The following is a 20,621-nucleotide window of genomic DNA, read 5'->3' on the forward strand; positions in this document are numbered from 1 at the left end:
TTATAAATAAACGTACTACTACTACTCTTGGTAGACCATTCACCTGAAAGTTCCATGTATTGATTCTTAATGTATTTGTATATTTTAAATCATATCTTCTCTTAGATGCCTCTTTTCTAATGTTAACATACTAAACCTGGCTAGCCTTTCCTCATAACCCAATAACTCTAGACCCTTACTCAAGTTGCTCTTCAAGTTCCATTTTTTATGGTGTAGTGCCTAGAACTGTACACTGTATTCTAGATAAGACCATACCAAGGATTTACATTTTTTTTTTTACATTTCTAACCTGTAATCTGTGTAAAAAGGCAAAAGACATAAGTTATATAGGCATATGGGAGCTAGGTTGACACATATTGGGTCGACCGCTATCAGGGCTTAGGTCAACACATGAAATACATTAACATGGTTAAGGTGGTCAGGAATGGAAAGTCCACCCAAGCCTTAGGCCGACAATAGGAGGGTTGATAATCAAAAGGCATGGAGCAGCTACACTGCAAATTCCCTGGTACATCAAACAGCTGTGTGTGGAATTAGTGGATAGGTGTATGTGGATTACTACATCATTTTTTATCAGAACCAACATCTAGATTGTTCAATATACACAAACTGTGTAGGAAAACAAAAACTAAGCCACTTTAGGACGTCAAGATTTTGATGTTTTTGCATCCCTTTATTCACTGCTGTGAATGACTGATATTGTAAGAGCAGCGACCATAAAACATTTGACACAAGAAAAACCATTCGCCAGCACACATGGAGTTCCACAGATGTATATATATTTATTTTACAAATGTAACCAAAATTTTATCACATCAAAATGAAGCTTAGCACAGTGAATTAAAATGGGACAGTACATACAAATAAATGTGCCATTTACATATTTTCATAAAACAAAAAAAATATATATGCCATTTCTATTCGCAAATGTATTTGTACATTACATAGAGCATATAGCCACATTTCTATAGTCCTCTGTGACCATAATCTGTAGACTTGTATTCATTAAATAAAAAAACAAACAAAAAAACCCTTAATTTAGACTTGTATATGCTCAGAACGTTAAAGCAAATTTGGGTAATAATGGCCTTATTGAGCACTCTGGGGAGAAATGTATCAAACTTTTTAGAAAATGGGCTGTAAATGACAGATGCGGATTGGTTGATATTTTCTCTCTCAATGGCTTGATACATCTCATCCAAAAAGTGATGGAAACGGACTAATGATGAAGAAACCAAATCGTATCTGCTGGACAGTGGAGAGGCCAATTGTAATATAAAATATGCAGTCTTTAGAGATTTTTTTACCTGTGTATAGTCTTTGCAGACCATAATACATTCCATTAGAAAGCAGAAAATTAGACCAGCCGCTCAGGTAGATGGAACCTATAACTGTACAAAATCCAGTGGACAAATGGCAGAAAGGTATATTTTACTTCTGACACAACAAGAAATGTAGGCAGGGAAAAAATAAAAACTACAAATAGCGAAACGAAGAGTTTGTTTCAGAATAAAATCTATTGTATATATAAGTACAGTAGGGTTTATTCTCTCAGCCAGGATGACAATTTATTCTGCATAAACACAACTCCTCTGAAGTTGAACAGCATTCTGTTGTGTGCTACATACACTTACAAAATGCATTATTCATATTCTGAAGTATGAAATATTTTACATAAAACATTCTTATACTGTATATATAGCAATGGTTATTTGAAATGGCCCAGATTGCATTTAGCTAAAATAATACTAAGAGGCAGTAGTGGCGCTAAGAACATAATAATTGTAACAGTTCTACGCTTACCCCAAGATATTTTATCTAGTAGTAAGCATTTACTTACACAAACTATAGGCGACAGCAGTTTGCAGGCCCCCTTGATTTAAAATCATATGGGCAAGTACAATATTAACCCTTTGAGTGCAAACGTTGCTGTGAGAGATCTTCAAAATATCCGTTAATACGGTCGGGCAGCTCACGGCGTATGTTTTTCTTTTTTGGGTGCAATATTTCATTAAACGTCAATGAATTGACTAGGCTGTATTTGTATTTATTAATATAAAAATAACAGTCGCTGTGAGCGATGCTGGTATTTTTAGTGGACATTTTGAGGACCACTCACAGCAACGTTGGCACTCAAGAGGTTAAAAGAATCCGAGCCTTGCACATTGAGTTTGGCTTGAAAACTGGTTAACTCATAGAACGCAAGGAGCGAATAAATCAAAAGAATAACTTAGACGGACATCAGTACAAGCTGCAATTTCGCACCCATATGGGTAATATCTATTCTGGTATATATACTACGAGTCGGCAAGGGGACGTACTAAACCCATTCACTTAAAATAAAGCTCAAACCTGTTTACATTTCAAAAACTGATGAATGAACACACAAAACAAGAATTGCTTACACAGCACACAATCTCGGTTACTTAATTTGTAAAAGTGATTATATTGTAAACCTACTTCAAAAGCAGGAACTCTCATATATAGTTAAACACACACATTTCACCTAGAACACTACTTATATTGCCCCACTGATAGCTGAACTGTAGATGATGCTACATTTTTCTGGTACTTCAAGGATCAGTACAAACCAAACACCTCCACAGTGCGGCCATATAACACAGCTTCACACATGTGGCTACACCGAAGCTACCAAAATGTAGTACAATCACTGCCAATTTCAAGCAGATTCAAAAGAAAGTGCTAATAAAGCTATATTTTTACGTTTACGTAAAGCTTACCTATTAAGTAACTTTTATACGAAAATAAAATAAAAATTGGACACTGTAATGATGCCCTGAACCTGGTCAAGCATACTGTATGTTTTTCCCTTTACGAAAGGCAGACTTTGCTTGCAGGGACTGTATGGCGCATCACTGTGGTTCAGAGAAAGTCTCTTTGCAAAGTTAGCAAACAACGCTTCGAGTGCACAGAAAGTATCTCTACAAAATGTATACAAAAATGGTAGAACAACACAAAGAAACAGAACCAACATCACAGCAAGCTCCACAGGCATGTTCTGTTTGTATGAAAAGGACAGCGCAGTCCTAAAAGATGTGAAAGGTTGTTTACAGCAGTCTGTAACGGAGGATTAGGAATTGTGTAACCCACATTAAGATTTCTGCAGTGGAAAGCCAGAAAGAATCAGTGTTAATGTTTTATACATTTCAATTTTGGTGTTTGGTTGTCATTGAAAGGCACATATGGACAATTTGGTCCACTCAGTTTTGCCAGCTTCTCCAAAAATTATAACTCCAGTCATGCTGTTCTTTTAAACAAACAAATGCAATACATTTTATCTAAACATAAAAAGTTCTGATTTGGCTAGCTCACCATTGCAGTTGCTTGCCTATTGAAAGCAGGAAACTTTTCTTGCTATGAAGATATATATTTCTACATTAGATAAAGCCATTGTTAACAGCAGCCATTAAAAAAAAACCTGAACCCTTGGTGCAGTTTAAAAAAAATCTCCAAGCTATGACTTCTAAATGCCAGATGGGTAAGTGATATACTATAATCTCATGGTAACTAGTTTAGCTACAATAACTATAGATCACATCTCAGGGAAAAAATATTCAAATTGATCACTTATAATATAATTCTTGTGTCATTTATTTGAAATTGTATAAGAACGATAACCATCTTAAAAAGGAGGGAAACTAGATGGCCAAGTGTTTTTGCCATAAGGGGTGTTAACATGGTGCTTGCAATTCAATCCAGATTTGATTGGGACCAAATGCATTTTGCTTGCCGATCGATTTGATCTGAATCAGGATCTAATAGCAAGCAAAACGCATTTGATTTGGATGACTATATAGTACAGATCTGTTCTATATGGTCTTGCCTGCAAAGCCTATTTGTCAATTCAGTTTTGATGCCGCGCATTGGGAACGGCTTTGAATGTGGCTGAAAGCTGTTCAATGTCCATTTGATTTTGTTTAGATTTTGCTTATATTAGGCAAAATCAAATAGAAAAATAGAACAAATTAAACCGGGTGTACGAGGCATTAATTTTATTCACCAATGTAACCAATGCAATTTGTAAAACATCTGCGTGAATATACTATAGAATTGTATACATATTCCACAACAGATTTCCTTTACATAAAAAATCCATTGAAATAAGAAAATGAGTTAAAATTTATATTACTATTCATTCGCCTCTCGAGAATGTTCTCTGCTGTGAAGGCCTCCATCCACTAGTGGGAGGTATCGCATGCGATACCCCACCAACTCACCAGGCAGATCCTGGGTGGCTGGATCACACACTATATATAGTATGCCTTTTGCATATGATGTATTGAATGCGATTCATGTGTACAGATCTGATCCTTGCGGCAACCACCGAGATCTGCGATTGCGATGCAAGATGCATGGGAACGCACCTTGCATCACAATCAAAAGAAAAGGACATGCGATATGACATCTTATGCGATCAGTTGCGACAATACATCAGATTTGCCAGAAATATGCACATTACCACACTAGCGGATGTTGGTATCCAATTATTTATCAGTCTATGAAGTCTTACAGTGCCGTCAGCCACCTGATCTATCTATCTAGTTCAATCAACATGTACAGTGCTCTGGATTCACAATACGTAACTTACAAAAATTCAGAAAGGTCATATTACTGCATTGTTGCAAGTTATTTATTGGGAATCCAGAGTGTTGTACACGGTAACTGGACTACAACTATATATTGAGCTGTATATATATCACACAAACAAGCGCCCCTGAAAAGTGAAAAAACAGTGAAGAAGAGAAATGTGGTGAAGCTGTAACCTGTTTTATAGGTTCCACTAAAAAGAAAATAATACTATAATACTATGGTATAACACCATAAGGGATCTATATGCTACAGTACTATCTCTGTGGCTACTAAGTGCACCAAAATATTTAATATCGATGCTCATCTATGCAGGCAAAAGTGTGCACGTATAAGGTGAACTTACAGCCTGCAAACCAAGAGCCATGTTTTAAGCTCAACCAATAATAAGCCTCGGATGGACTGCACATGACTTTATAAACTTTATGAATAAAGTTATCTTTGAACAAAAACCTGCACACTTATAGGAAAGTATGCACAGCACTGAAATTATGATTGAACACTGCAAAAAGGGCTGTTATTTGGTTGTATATACAGGTTGAGTATCCCTTATCCAAAATACTCGGGACTAGAAGAATTTGATAATGGATTATTCCATATTTCAGAATATTTTTATATTTTAATGATGTATCTTGTATTTATGTTGTTTAAACACATCAAACACATGAAATATACACACATATTTTATTTGTGCGTGAAACAAGTTTTGTGTCCTATCTCAGGCACTGAATTTAAATGCCAAATCAATCATTTCCTTGCACGTATTTAGTGCCAGTTACATATCATATCCCCAGTAGTGCCAGTTACAGATAGTGCTTATAGCAAAAATTTTTTTGGGGGAAGCTATGAATAAGGGATATTTGGATAAGGGATACTCAACCTGTACAGCCTTGCTATGGTTTTCTGTTTAACTGGAAAAAAAAGTCTCTCAGAGAACATGTAAGATCACTAGAGTGTGTGTGTGGAGTGTTATTACATTACAAACAATACAAATATGCAATTTCTAGTGATCATCTAAATCGAAAGTCAGGAGACTATTAGCTGTTAGCATATGAATGCACTTTCAAGGAGAACCACCAAGCCAATGACACCATTTTATAGAATACAAGATAACAACACTGCATTGAAATGTAAATAGAAAAATAAATTTACAAACTGGTGTATGTCATCACTCAAGAAAAAAACTAAAAAAAAAAAAAACGTATAGACGAAAAGAATAAGAAAAAAACTGTCAAAGCCCTTTTTATTTTTGGAAATTGCTTTAAGTGTTGTCAAAGCCTAACAAGGTCATCTCACGGTTAGTGAAAATGCTATTCGAGAGTGTTACAAATTGTTCATAACTGCATCTCATAGCTAAAGTGCTTTAAATCTGCTTTAATATTTTGGTGATTGAAACTCACATTGTGTGCCTGATTCCAATTTGCAGAAGAACAGGCACATGAGATATTATCATTTTTACTCTAAACTGAACTTGGACAACCTCTAATACTACCAACTTCAAAAAGGTTTTCAAGAGAACATAATTTTTAAACTCTAGACTAGACTTGGGTAACCAGTGGCACTACATATTCCACCCGGCCCAGCTTACCACAGCAGCAGAACAGTTATTTTAATACTATGTTCAAAACTGCTTTAAAAAAAAGGATTACAATTCTGGCTCAACAACTTATTTCAAATACGCAAAAAACTAAAATATACAAAAAAAAAATCCTTAAAAAAAAAGGTAAAATGCTGAAACTCGAGTCAAAACAGACTAATAATACCAGAATCAGCGAATGCCTTAAGACATTCTTTAATGTTGAACTATGCAGTGAGTGGAATCCACTCTGTTTATTTCTGTAACAGTTTATAATTTACTTTTTGTGTTTTTATAAGTATTTTTTTACTTTATACAGGAGGTAAATCTGCCTATGTATAAATGGAACAGACTATTACATCCTTCACAACAATTATACGAGATTCACATTTATTTTACAGAAATGTAATGCCCGACTGCTCATCTACTTGGATAACAGAAGACAAGCAAGACTCTGTGCTCCGGGCGACAAAAGTCACTCAGCTTTTCACTGATGGGTTTCCCGAATGAAATATGTCTTTAATAAAACGATCTAAGAAAAAGGACTCTCCTATTTCTAGTTTTCCTCAGAATCATCATGCAGATTGAGGGAATGAGAACACCTATACAAAGCACTCATGTCTGGGATCTCACAATGACGACAGGCTAGTGCCTGCAAGAAGAAAACCATGTTCATGTTAAAAACACAGAACTCCCAATATATATAGAATTTCTTCATAACCTTCAGTTTATTTTTCTTGCAGCAGAGCAGGGATGTTTATGTTCCATCCTATGGCCTGGCGATCGAAGCCGCAAGTGAAGAGGTTGCATGTAGGGTGATCCTCACTCCAAGCTGAGCAGCAGACCATTCTACGGTGGCCCTGAAATATTACCCAAAAACCATTGTTATGCTGCAATAATAATAATAATAATATGGGTAACGTAGTTTATGTGTGACAAGATGGAGATGCTCCAAGAGGAGTTGTGTAGTATAGTTTTCTTTACATGGTGTCTTATTTGCATTGCAGAGAAACACCACTTACAGAAATTAGTTTTAAACGCGCACATCTCAGATGAAACACAAAAGAACTTCTTGTAAGAAAAAGCCGCGTCCGATGTATCAGAGCCCATGCTATAGAATGTCAGATTGACTTGCACACAGATCTGTAAATATCGCACATGAATCAGTGTAACCTAGCAAATGTAGTATTGTCTGACAGTTGTTTTGTTTGTGCAAAGATGCAAATTTTAAGTAAGAAATACTTCTGTCCTGGCGGAGGGAGGAGACCGAGAGAAAAGGGCTATCAGTGCATAAGGACACATTGGAGCAGAAGCAGGAAGGGACATCAACAAGATGTATTAACATTTTGCCTGCCGAAGTGGGGGAGTGATCCCCCCCCCCCACCAGCTGGAGTGGGCATCCGTGGGATCTCGCTACTAATCCAGCGCAGCCCAGAGCCAACGGCAGGGACAGCACTGTCCCTGCTGTTGAAATATGGCTTCGCCAGCCTGCTGCTGGCAAAGCCGATAGCAGCAGGCAGAACGGTCAGCGGTGCTGACTTTTCATACATTTGGCCTGCTATCATTTAGATAGCAGCCCTGATATGGACAGGGGCGCCCCTGTAATTTACCTCACCCCGGCTCCTTCATACATGGGGGAGAAGCAGTATCAGTGCCCAAAGCGCACAGTCATACATCTGCCCCATTGTCTTCAAACCACTATTTGTTATAGGAAGGCACTAAAAAAAGCCAGTACTGTACTATTACTGGGTTTGAAATATGACAGAGCTGACTGCTGCGTTATCAACTTCCACTTCATCAGGCTTAATACATAATAATAATGTCCAATGGTTCCTTATAAGTGCTGCCAGGCAAATTCCCACCCCACTCACCTGTCTGTTGCTTCGAGGGAGACGTGCTAATCGTACTCCAGACATATCGAATAATCGAACCTGTCTGTTGTCATGTGGTAGGGCGATGATCCTTTGGCTGACAGACACGCTAATCCTAAAAAAGATATTAAACCATCAAAAATGCAAAATACGGACATTTTTGGTGTAAAACAATGGATGCACCAATATTCTTAAGGGAAGGGAAAGTAATCCGTAACTGTAGAGGCAGTTGCCCACCGTAATGTTGACTTTATAAACACTATCACATTATCCATGTATTTACAAACAAGCATATAAAACAATAGTACACAAGTTTCAACAGACTACAGAATGACTAAAGTTTTGTTACATTCCAGAACATTCTAGTTGTGCCTCTGCCATTTGCTCCATAGAAACACTTCCCTGTCATTTTGCTGACAGAGACGTGCGAGTGAGCGAGATGCTTGTGCATCCCAGTCAGCCAGTCCGCGCCAACACATGAAATCTGCCAATCGGGCAGGCTGGCTGATGGTGGCTCCATCTGTATATTGGATTCTTAAGCAAGTTTTTATCTTGCACTTGGGAGGCCACTGAAGGTCAATCAAAAGGTGCTTGTGGCTTGTGTTCCGGTGCATCTTTCCACTCAATGCATTTAGTGGCCATTTGAAATTGAAGGAAATTGAGGCCTATAGATCTTCTCAGATTAAGAAAACATAAAACTAAATAAAAACATATGCATTAAAACTGAGAAACGTAATTAAATAGTCTGTTTATCAATTATAAAAAAAAAAAAATAATTTAAAATCAAGGAATAGCACATTATTAAAGCAGTGATCACACAATGCATACACTGTATAAAATAGATAAGCAATCTAATCTCAGTAACGGTTTTCAACTAAAGCACAACAAAAAACTCCAAAATCCTATTTCTATCACCGATGACACTAACATCTATGCGTCAAAAACTCTATGCGAGTTGTGCCCATTAGAAAAGCTGAATGAGGACATTTTAGAATAGCGTCATTAGCCAACAGTATATCCTATTCATCCCAAGCATCGTTTACATTTTCCTTATCCAACGCCAGCTTCATTGTGCATTTTTAATAGCATCCATGTTTGAACACAGATAGTTAAAATTAAAAACTTAGTTACTAATTTAGACACCTGTACTCAAGCATAAATATCTTTAAAACCTGGACTGCTAGAGGTCTTTGAGGACTGCGTTTGGAAAACATTGATTTAAATCAGGCATGTCCAACCTGCGGCCCTCCAGATGTGCTAAAACTACACATCCCAGCATGCCTTGTCACAATTTGGCTATTAGGGAATGCTAGAATGATGGCAATGCATGCTGGGATGTGTAGTTTTAGCACATCTGGAGGGCCGCAGGTTGGACATGCCTGATTTAAATGATCCTGATAAAATGTTGATCAGGTTTGGCAGGTGTGAGGTGCATACATATGCAGCAATTTGTGACCACTTTGCGACCAAATTGACAGTCGGAATTGCTGCATTAATGGTTTCTACAGGCTTATCCTGCAATTGAAATCTAGCTACCTCTAAATCATGTTACCATTATTTCATGTAATTGGTAATTCTCGATAAACCATAAAAAAAATGTAAAGGGAAGAAGGAAATCTTTGAAAATAATTTAAAAGAACAGTTTAAAAAAATGGTGCCACTTTTACTTAAAAAAAAACAAAACAAACCCTGATGTGTCACCACTATATATTCTACTCCTAACAACATTGCAGCAAAGTAAAAAGGTACTGACTGATTTAACAGGCTGTGTACAAAAGCTGCACAGGTCTCAAAAGTAAGCAATCCATGGAACGATCAGAATAAGGACCAGGGTATCGTTACAGAAGTGGGAAACTAATATAATTTACTGGATTAAAAGTATGCCGCTCGGGAAGAGAATTACCTTCTAGTGGCTGCAATTTAGCATTTCTTTTATTCTTAACTTATTTACAGAGATAACAATTGGGATGTAACTTAATCACGTTAGTGTAACGAATAGATGAAAAACTTCTAACAAATGCTGAGCAGTCAAGTTATCTCAAGCTCTAGTGATAAATGGAAAACCTACAGTAACGACAACTGCAGCACATTACATTAATGTCTCAGCTCATTCGCTTGTCCTATTTCACACTTGTGAATTCTTGGCTGGGAAGAGAATGAAGTTTATTCAAATTTTATTTATATAAAGCTGCAGACTAAATCAATGTTGCTTCCTCTTGCAGCACTGAAAGGTGATTACAGTTTGTCTGTGACCAGTGAAGTGCCTATTGATGATTGCAGAACAATATTAGAATGTATTCCTACACCATGGGATAAGGACACTTTGTATTTGTACAGTAGTGTACATCCTGGAATAAAGTCTACACAATTACTTGTTAAAAGAAACTTGGTATTGTGGATTGCCCCTATCATCAATAAACAAGCTTTAACCTTTTGCAGTCCAAAAATGTTTTTGCAATTCAAACAGTCTGGTTTAAATTAATTGTATTTTTGTTTTATTATTATTATTACTATTATTATTATTAAAACATACATTGAATGTTGAACGATGTTAATGTTCTAATTTTAAAATGGCTCACCATTGGATCTGCTACTAGCGCTAGGGCTGTTGAGCCTGACTAGATGCTGGACTTGAAAGGGTTAAAGCCACAATATTGTGAAAAACAGGCTGTCAAAGTACATCATTTGTGTTGGTGAGGGGGTATGACTAGGGCAGAGGAGCTTTGTTAATCTGCTTCATTATCATTACAAATTGAATGCTTTCATTACAAGTCTAGTGCCACTAGAGTCAAATAATATGTCAACCTCAGCTTATTATTGTGATCTACAAAATGAAATCTGTGTTGAGAAAAATCTATATATTAAAAGGACATATACAACCTACTAGAATTGTGGTGTAGGAGCTGATTGACTTTTGACTGTTAGCTCCGTTCAAGCTTCGATATACAGTGCACCCAAAAAGGATTCATAGTGCTTCACTTTTCCCCCATTTGTTATGTTACAGCCTTATTCCTCAATGGAAAAAACTAATTCCCCCCCTCCTAAAAAAAAAATCTACACACAATACAGGTTGAGTATCCCTTATCTGAAATGCTTGGGACCACGAGCATTCCGGCAAAGCGAATTTTTATGTTTTTTTTTTACATAAATACCTGTCCCCTGGTGGGTCCCCAATGGACCCTGGCAGGCCTTTAGCTTCATCTCCGGCGTCTCCAGCGGTCCCAGGAGTGCATTGTGCGAGTTCCCAGGCACGTCGGTTGAAAGAATTTTTTTTTTTTTAACTATTCCAAACCCCCCCCCGACGATTTTTGGAATAATTCGGATAACGGATATCCGGATACAGAATACTCAAACTGTACCCCATATAACGACAATGCGACAAAAGTTTTGGGGATATTTTTGCAAATTTAGTGAAAATAAAAAAACAAGAAATCACATGTACATAAGTATTCACAGCTTTTGCCATGAAGCTCAAAATTGAGCTCAGGCCTCCATAGGATGAAAAAAAATCACCTACTTATATGTAGTCATGTCTGCCATCTGCAACTGCAGCGTAGTAAACACAATGGCACAATAGCAACATCCCATGTGAAATAGAACTCCCATCTTAGTAAATCTTCCCTAAGAATGTCTACATACCTGTTTACAGCAGAATCTGTACGAATCGTGGCGATGGGTGATCTCATATTCTTTAAATCCCAAACTTTTACAGTGCGGTCGTCACTTCCTGACACAACATTGTCGCCAACCGTGAATACAGCAGAAGTCACAGTACTGAAAAAAAAAAAAGCATTCAGTGTTAAATATCAATAAGGAAAATAAGAATACTCGTTAACCTTCAAAAATGTATTGTATGTATTAAACCATTTTACGAAAATCTTTAGCTGACTGAAGGTTTCTGAGAAGCAACAGCTTTGTGTGTTTAAAGTGTATCCGGTCGACGGATCGACAGTGTCTAGATGGACCATGCTATGGTCAACCACGCTTAGTCCAACATGTCTGTCTATTTAAACGCCTAAAGATAGTAAACAGCGTTTAGATCTACAGTAACAAAAGGAAAGGCCCGCCACACACTAAGCGATTTGGGCCCTACTGTATTTCACCCAATTCCAGCAGATAGAGCAGAGAAATCGGCCCAAATGAAATGTGTCTGAAACCTGATTCGCAGATCCTTGCGCATCTGAGATCATATGTGCTGCATATATGATCTCTGGGTTGGACCCCCTCATGGCGGCAGGGAGTGGGGATCGCATACAAAAGTACTGCGATCCTGCCGCCCAAGAGTCCTAGGCGGCTGGAGGGGGATTGCATGCGTCTTCTGAGGGGAGAAGTTGTATAGTGTATGGGCACCTTTAGACACAAGCGTACGGTTGACAGGAAAGTGATCAAAGGACACAAGGTCCATATGTTTCTCAATTTTTTTTTTGCTTTAGATCGATTTGGTTCATACTTCACCATCCAAGTGGGCACAGAGTTAGATTATAATAGTGTGCCCAAAGCATGGAGAGCATAGCGAGACGTGAGGGGACACTGTACACTTGTTTGTTGTCTATGTTGACCTATGCAGACAGTCAGTTCCCCCCCCCCCCCCAAAAAAAGTGTGAAAAACGATGGGAGGGGGGATGGAAAGTCAGAAGGTCAACATAACGTGTGCGTCTAACTTTCGTTACTGTTGATCTAGAGGCTGTTGACTATCTTTAGGCATCTAACTAGACGCGTAGATCTAGACACGGATGATACGCTATATCATAACCGTTTAATGTAGTGTATTGCTCAATAGAAATGTGAAAGGGGATATTGGTGCAATACATTAATGCAGCATCCACCAAACAAGGTATTTTAGCACAAAGCTGTCCTGGGCGCCATTTTCAGATCTTTGTATAGGACAAAAAAAAAAAAAAATGTATGATGATTACGCACAAAACGTATTCAGCTTCTGAGTCCTGGGAAATTTTGGTTTGTAGTTCAGGAAACCAAAGAAAGAAAGAAAACAAAAAACTTCCCAATAAAGGCACAATATGTGTCCTCATATCTAGACTCAATACGCTAGGCAGTGCTGGATGCAGCAGTCAAATATTTAACCATGGATTAGTGCTTATACTTTATGCTCGTCAATACATCACTTTTAGACTGCTTAATTTCAGGTTTGCTAATATCATATTAGTGGTATTCTGCAAGTTGAAGGTGTTCTCTTGTAACTAAACACAATAATTTACTAACAATAATACAATAAATGCCATGTCACCAGAAGGTTTCATATAGTAGTAGGGATATTGGACTTTAGGAACCAAAACAGAATATGTAGTCTTCAGCAGGAAAGAGGTTGGATTTATAAACTGTTTGATCCTGGCTTGACAGCACATTTCCAGGCCTGTTTAACATAAGCATGACATCAACCCTCTTTTGTTCATTCAAGTCTTTGGATTAACCACTCTGCCCTCCTAATTTGATAACAGATGAGCATGAATGAGTCGCAGATTTAAATATTTGTTAACATTCTAATGCTTTGGCTAATGCTGTCCTAAGCTAGTCCATTTCATTTCCTGCACTCTGAGTAGGCAAGTTTTGCAGAATGAATGCAATAGGTGCATTGAGCCAAACGAACTCAAAAATCAAAAATCCCCTTTAAAACCTTTTGAAAGCAGTGCTAGCATCTGGTATACAAAACAAGCAATGAACAGGTAAATTACATTTATATCATTCCCTAAACCTACTCCTACATAAATTGTCTAATATTGTGCAAGTATACATTAATTAGTCATTACTACAGATTGTCCTGTGAAGGGGACAAGGAAATATTTGTTTAAAGGTTCCGAGAACAACGTCAAAATAGTGAATTATGTATACAGAAATGTGCATAAAGTTTAGAGATGAAATTTAGCCTACTTCGAACAGAGGGGGGAAAAAAACAGCACATTTTCTGTCCAAAACCATCACATTAATTCAGGTTTGTCAGCTTATCCTTCCAGTGCATTTGATTTCCTGACATGCCTTAGCAGGGGTCATGCACATCTATTTCTGCGAATTTTGTAATTTTAATTTAAAATGTCAGTTGTTTCTGTCATTTCTTTGGTACTGAGGGAATTTGATTTCATGTTCCATTCAGTCTGCTGATTAGAGATTAGCACTATCCAGGTCACAAAGGCCCAATTTACGCAAGCCCTCAATTTAAACTGACATCAAATTAGGTTCTAATTAGGACCTGACCGTACTGCATTAATGAGACAAAGTTGCTTAATGGAAATTTTAGAACGCACAAAATATTCCACGGAAAAGGATATGGCACCTAAAAATGTTATGTCCTCCCTTAACCGGGATGAAGGTGTTAAACTGAGAAGCAGAAAGTGTTAAAGGACAGTTCATCCACAAATTAACCCTAGAATGTCTGTGCCTGCTTGTACATGTGGTAGGGAATATAGATTGTAAGCTCCACTGGAGCAGGGACTGATTTGAAGGTTCAAATATTCTCTGTAAAGCAATGTGGAATATGTGTGCGCTATATAAGAAACTGTTAATAAATAATAAATAAATCAATCCACATAAAATTATGCTCAGGTTTTTCAGAAGGATGTTTCCAAGCTTTATATTTAAAAAATAAAAAATTCTGGCATTATGTAAAATGCTGCTAAATCTGCATATTGGTGCAAATGTCGGTTTGCAGGTGCAAATGTCGGTTTGCAGGTAATGTGAAAGGTTACCGCCCAAAAAAAACACATCTTGATTGGTATTAAATTCAGCACTTTTTTAATAGGAGTAAAAAACTATATCCTTTACTGGCACCCTAGTGTATATTTTAATAGATAACTAGTCCCCCCAAGTGGAGTTTTTTTTTCTTTGCTATTACTTGAACTGTACCCTACTTATTACACTACGGTCACAGTAACCATGTTGACGGTCATCGACATTGTCCACACATCGGAGAGCGTTGTCTGCGCCTGGGACAGCTTTGTGCTAAAATTCCGACATTAGGGTTAGGCTTCAGGAGTTGAGTGAGAGAAACCAAGAGGGGGGTTAGTCTGCAGGGGGTTGGTTTAGGGGGTATCCATTCAACATGGCAATGGTAGACAGGAGTTGTTTTTTTTATACTTAAACATTCGCAATTAGAGTCTACATGGATGGTAAAGTGTGCCAACTACAGTGGTAGAGGAGCATTAATATTTTAGTAGCTAAATATTTTATTATACATGATCAAATAAGGAGGGGGGGAAGGGGGAGTCCCATTTTGTAACTTTAGTATAAAAAAAACCTAACAACTGGGGCATAACCAATTAGCATCACTAATTGTCAGCTCATACCATCCAATCAGGTCCTTTATCTCTCATGCGTTACGCAAAAAGGGAGCATTTTTCCTCTAAGCCTCAGTAGCTATAAGGAAAAGTGCATGTTAAAAAGGCACCCTCTTGGATTAGGGTGCAGGGGAAATACATAGATTATGGGGGATACTCATGGGATTCGGACTAGTGGAATGTCCCGACTGCCGGAATGCAATGTTTCAGCTGAGGAGTGTCAGAAAGTGGGCGTGCCAGCGAAAACAGTTGCAGATCGTCGATAACCATCTGTGATTTCAACCATCCACGTCCGTTTCTGACAATACGGATCCGACTTGTTTTAAAGTCGGATCTGTTTTGTCGGAATCCGCAGCATTGAATAGGTGGTGGCCGCTATTTCCCCCCCCGGTGGAAATAGAAGTCGACATTGAATACCCCCCTATGTCTTTTACTTAGAACCTATGTGTTACCACATGTTGCACAAGGGTTTACCATTCAGAGAAATGATGAATAATGATGAATAATTTAATAGATTGGATTGCATAGTTTTTCTCAAGAATCTGCAAGTCATTTCACAAATCTATTTTAGAGTTACATTTAATTTGATACAGAGGACAATGGATTGTTAAGTCTTCTCATGCAAAAATAAAGACATATCTCTAACAGAAGAGTAGTAAGACCGAGCATAGGAAATAAACACACATGCAGCCATCTTTAGTAAGTCCTTGTGGGTGAGAGGGGAGAGAAGACTGGGCCACAGACCAATAATACTGGTAATCAGCGGCTGGGTGTGTGGGTACACTACAAATACCCAAAGTTGTGAGCAATAGGGAAACAAGGGGGATGTACACCCTGCGCTATACTTCCAATATGGAAAATATTACATACACAGTGGTTTGGTGAAAATAAAAATGGATATTTATTATAGTCTGCAATTTGAACAATAATAATATTTTAGTCCTTGCTGCTGAAAAGGCGGCAATTATTTTCTTTGGGAACTTGCGTATGAACATTTCCTTCAATCTTGTTAAGATGCCATTTAGAGTATTCACTTTGGGTAAATCAGAGGTTAAATTACATTCGTCTAAATTAGTCCTTAAAAAAAGGGGGGGGGGGGGTCATTGATGTTAGACCACTGGACTGTATCTTAATAGAATGCTAGAAGACATTAGGATTTTAATAACTCACAGGTATGACAGGTACTGCAGAGGATTTGGGGGGGGAAGAAGCCTGTGCAGAGTGTATAGGCTAGAGACACTTTAAGCTGTAGGTCTCGTGGGGAGTTTGGTGCGATGTTACTATCCTCCGGAAAAAATTCAGACTCTGCCAAACCCCAGCAAAACTCATTTATCTTGTCGTAGGGAGCAGCCGAGCATGTACTTCCAGCTGACAGCGTGGCACTTTCTCACCACACACCACTGCCCGATCTGGAACATTCTGCTCCCTCCGTGGGTCTCAATCAACGGAAATACTGTGATGCTAGCACTCCTCATTAGGACTAACAGCTGTCTCCCCAGTCACACAGAGACTGGGAACTGTTTTGCATAACAATCTGCTGAAATTTCGCACACACAAACCACACACACACAGGGAAAAAAAAATATGATGTGAAGGATGCTAGACCATGAAATGCTGATGCAGTATGATCTAGGTTGGCATTGTGTCCTAAAATTAACTGTGCGCTTTCCAGGATCTTAGAAATGTTTAAGAAAAAGCCGTCACAAGCATACGGCAATATCGAACTTTGGAAATACCCCCAAATGGTCATGTACTACAAAAGCAATGCCCCAGGTGAGGAACATCTTGTTACATTTTGTTATTGATACTGCTGGCTAGATAGAAGAATACTTGGCACACATGTTGACTTTTAGTAAAGGTTACTTCTAATCCACAAAGTACTTCTGGAAGAAAATAAATACTGTATTGGATTACCCAACATCAGAATTTCATTAATTACACATTATTAGGAGACTTACACATTAATCAAATCAGCTGTAAAATCAGATAAATAAACCAACAGATTAACCAAAAAACGAAATTTGGTTCTGTAAACTCTTAGCTAGTGTTAGCTCCTTTTCCAGGGCGCCACACCCTGCCCGTTTTTATAAAGCCCGCCCACCACACTGACTAAACGTAAGGATTTATGATGAGGGCACAGTTGAAGGCTGCGCGCACACACAACCAACTTGGTATGTTGGTAATTTACAGGCAGTAGTTTGGAAGATGAGGTATAATCCATTACCTGCATACAAGTAGAACTGGAATTTACATATGGCTAGCAATTCACCAGGAAATGGTGTGAATGGAAACTAGTAGTAGGCAGAGGTGAGTGTTCAATAATCTGCTGCAGAAATGCTGTATGATGACTGTTGCCAACAATGACACACGCAAGAAGAAAGATTCACAGGACTCCTATGAGCTCTGAGCTTTGTTTTGATGAGGTGTTCTGTGTAAAAGACAGATTGAAAGATTTTCTTCTTTAAAAAAAAAATAAAAAATTCCAATCGTTTTCAGAGAAACTAGTGTCCATGTGACTCATTCCTTTCTGAGAACTACACAAATCCTTCATCCTGAACTGAAAAGGTGGAGTTCTATATAGATGTGTGCTTTTGCATGATGGGGGTTATTCTGGTTCACTCCTTTTGGCAAATTCCTTCTCAAATGGACAAAACCATGTTCACTGTAAGTGGGGCAGATGTAACTTGTGCAGAGAGTTACATTTGGGAGGGGTTTTACTTCAAATTGAGATCTATATTGCAGTGTAAAAATAAAGCAGTCAGTATTTTCCCTACCCCAAAAAACTAAATAACTCACCCAAATCGAATTCTCGCTGCACATTTTACATCTGCCGCCCTGCAGTGCACATGGTTTTGTCCATTCAAGAAGGAATTTCTTAGAAGGAGCGAACTAGAATAACCACCGATGTCTGGTACAAAGCAACATCCATGCTTACTGCAGCTAGTTCAATATAAATAATACAGACACAATGGGTGAAATTTAATAGGATGAGAGATTCAGAAAGTGAGAGATTTGTTAAGAAATCTCCAGGTTTTTTTTAAAGCGGCAATCATTTACACTTCAACATCAAACTGGTTTTGCAGTGTAGATGATTGCCGCTTTAAAAAAACTGGAGATTTCTCACCAAATCTCTCACTTTCTGAATCTCTCACCCTATTAAATTTCACCCAATATCTTTGGCCGCAGATGGAGTTTGATTTAGCTGGGATTACAAAAGTGAAACCAGAACAGGGAATTGATGCATTTTGGACTAATGAGAGAAGTATATTTAATAAAGTTAAGTACAAACTGAAATCACAGATTTGAGGTTTATAGCAAATCTAAAATCAGGTATTTTTCCATGTGTGTCCGGGTTAGAAAACCTTTTTAACAATTAGGTTTTGATAGGAAAAAAAAGAATCCTGCTTATTATATTAATACTGTGAAATATTGCTCTGTATTAGAAACCTTATTCAACCATGTTCTAATGCTTACTAACATTAACAACCCAAAGTTATTAAGGTTTGATAGGATTTATTTTACATCTTTCTACAAAACCAATATTTTTTGCTTATTATTCCATTACATCTAAACATATGAAGATAGACTAAACAGATGAAAACAAAGGGGGTCATCACATCCGGGATTCCTACTGTCGCAGTGTCCCGACAGTGGACACAGTACACTTATACGGTGGTCCATGTACAGTGTCCCCTCGCATTGTGAGTGCAGGCACAGCTCTCTGCACACTTATATTATCACTCTATGTACTTGTGTAGTTTCACGAGCCCACGCTGCGGGCTCGGTGGCTCGCTACGCTCGCCACGCTATCTAAAATCAACTCCATGCCAACATGGATAGTGGGGGTATGAACTATCCATGTTAGAATGGAGTTAACTTAGTTTATTTTAGATAGTTGTGGCGAGCGTAGAACCCGGAAAAATACACAAGTACCTCACTCTGGGGCAGAAGTATTAAGCCTGGAGAAGAGATAAACTGGAGATAAAGTGGAGATAACGCACCAGCCTATCAGCTGTATTTGAAATATGACAGTTGGGGTCTGATTGGCTGGTGCATTATCTCCTTCCACTTTATCTCCAGTTTATCTCTTCACCAGGCTTAATACATCTGCCCCTCTATTCCCACTTGGATAGTAAAGTATGAAAAAACCACCTTCGTAATAAAAGAAAAAAAAGTTAAAAACTAATGTCCACCTTAGTCATGTCGACCTACTGTCAATGTCGACATAAGAATGGTCAACATACCCTAGGTGTCGACCTAGCCAATGAAGACCATTAGTGACTGTCAACATATACACAGGGATGGCATACCATTGGGACTATCATAGGAACAACTGTTGTAGGTAGTCTTAAGCTGTGTACACACGGTGCAATATATTGCTCAGTGTCCCTTTTTCATCAGTGGCCAGAGATGGTCGCTGATGAAAAGGAGACTCTGCCGGGGGAGCCGCAGATGGAAACAGCTGGTCACAGGAACATGCTCCAGCGACCATTAGGAGGCTGAACATGGGAGCGTGCACCAGGCGATTTATCACTGCAGCACAAACAAATCACTGGCAATATGGTCGCTCAGCACTGTGTGTACACAGCTATAGACAGATGTGGAATCTAACACTGTCCATCCACCCACAGCCTAGGGGACCACAAGAAGCTTTTACGTAAGGGAACACTTAAAATAGACAGACAGCCAATGTATAAACTATGGATAACAAACTTTACAAAGCTTTTAAAAAATAAAAACTAGTGGTGTTCTGTTTGAGGTTTAGTTTACATCCCAATATCTGTCTCCTCTACACATCCTACCATTTCATATCTGTGCTTTTCTCTGCCAATTCCTCTACTAGCTTCCCAAAACAATTCTTAGTACAGACCCTGGCCTACAAATCCCTTTACTACCTGATAAACATTCTCAGTGTCACCCGCTCACTGCGCTCCTCTACCAACATTCTATTTCCCACTGCACAAGAGTAATTCTTTTTAAGTATTACTATTGCATCAGACGCTCCTCGGCTGATGACCATCCTCTTTATAGAAACTTGCCTGTCTCGTTCATAATCACAATCTTTAAGCCCTACTCCAATTGCTCCACTTCCAGCATCCATATCAGTGATTCTCATCACTTACCACAAATATCAGCTGCATTTTGCACCTCTTAGATCAAGGCTTGACAATTTTTTTTACAAATCTAGGAGCCAGGATGAAAATGTAGGAGCCAAAAAAGAAATAGTGACTGTGTGCCAAAAAGTAACACCATTATGCCTATTACACATGGCACATACCC

The 20,621-nt window shown here is 38.3% G+C and overlaps 1 protein-coding gene across 3 annotated transcripts in view; it reads right to left on the bottom strand.

Moving 5' to 3' along the window:
- Positions 1-762: 762 nt before the first annotated feature.
- The window catches only part of WDR37 (WD repeat domain 37), a 98,783-nt gene continuing 78,924 nt past the window's right edge, over positions 763-20,621 (bottom strand). For 2 of the 3 annotated variants that reach the window (XM_083188802.1, XM_083188800.1), the window contains exons 12-14: positions 11,695-11,829; positions 8,056-8,170; positions 763-7,044 (exon numbers count right to left, since the gene is read on the bottom strand). In XM_083188802.1, the coding sequence (XP_083044928.1) occupies positions 6,913-7,044; positions 8,056-8,170; positions 11,695-11,829 (382 nt within the window). In that variant the 3' untranslated portion in view covers positions 763-6,912. The remainder of the gene's footprint in view (positions 7,045-8,055; positions 8,171-11,694; positions 11,830-20,621) is intronic. The other variant, XM_083188803.1, reaches the window with a different exon arrangement.

This window comes from Crinia signifera, chromosome 5 (genome assembly GCF_055691185.1).
Source record: "Crinia signifera chromosome 5, ASM5569118v1, whole genome shotgun sequence".
Taxonomy (NCBI): domain Eukaryota; kingdom Metazoa; phylum Chordata; class Amphibia; order Anura; family Myobatrachidae; genus Crinia; species Crinia signifera.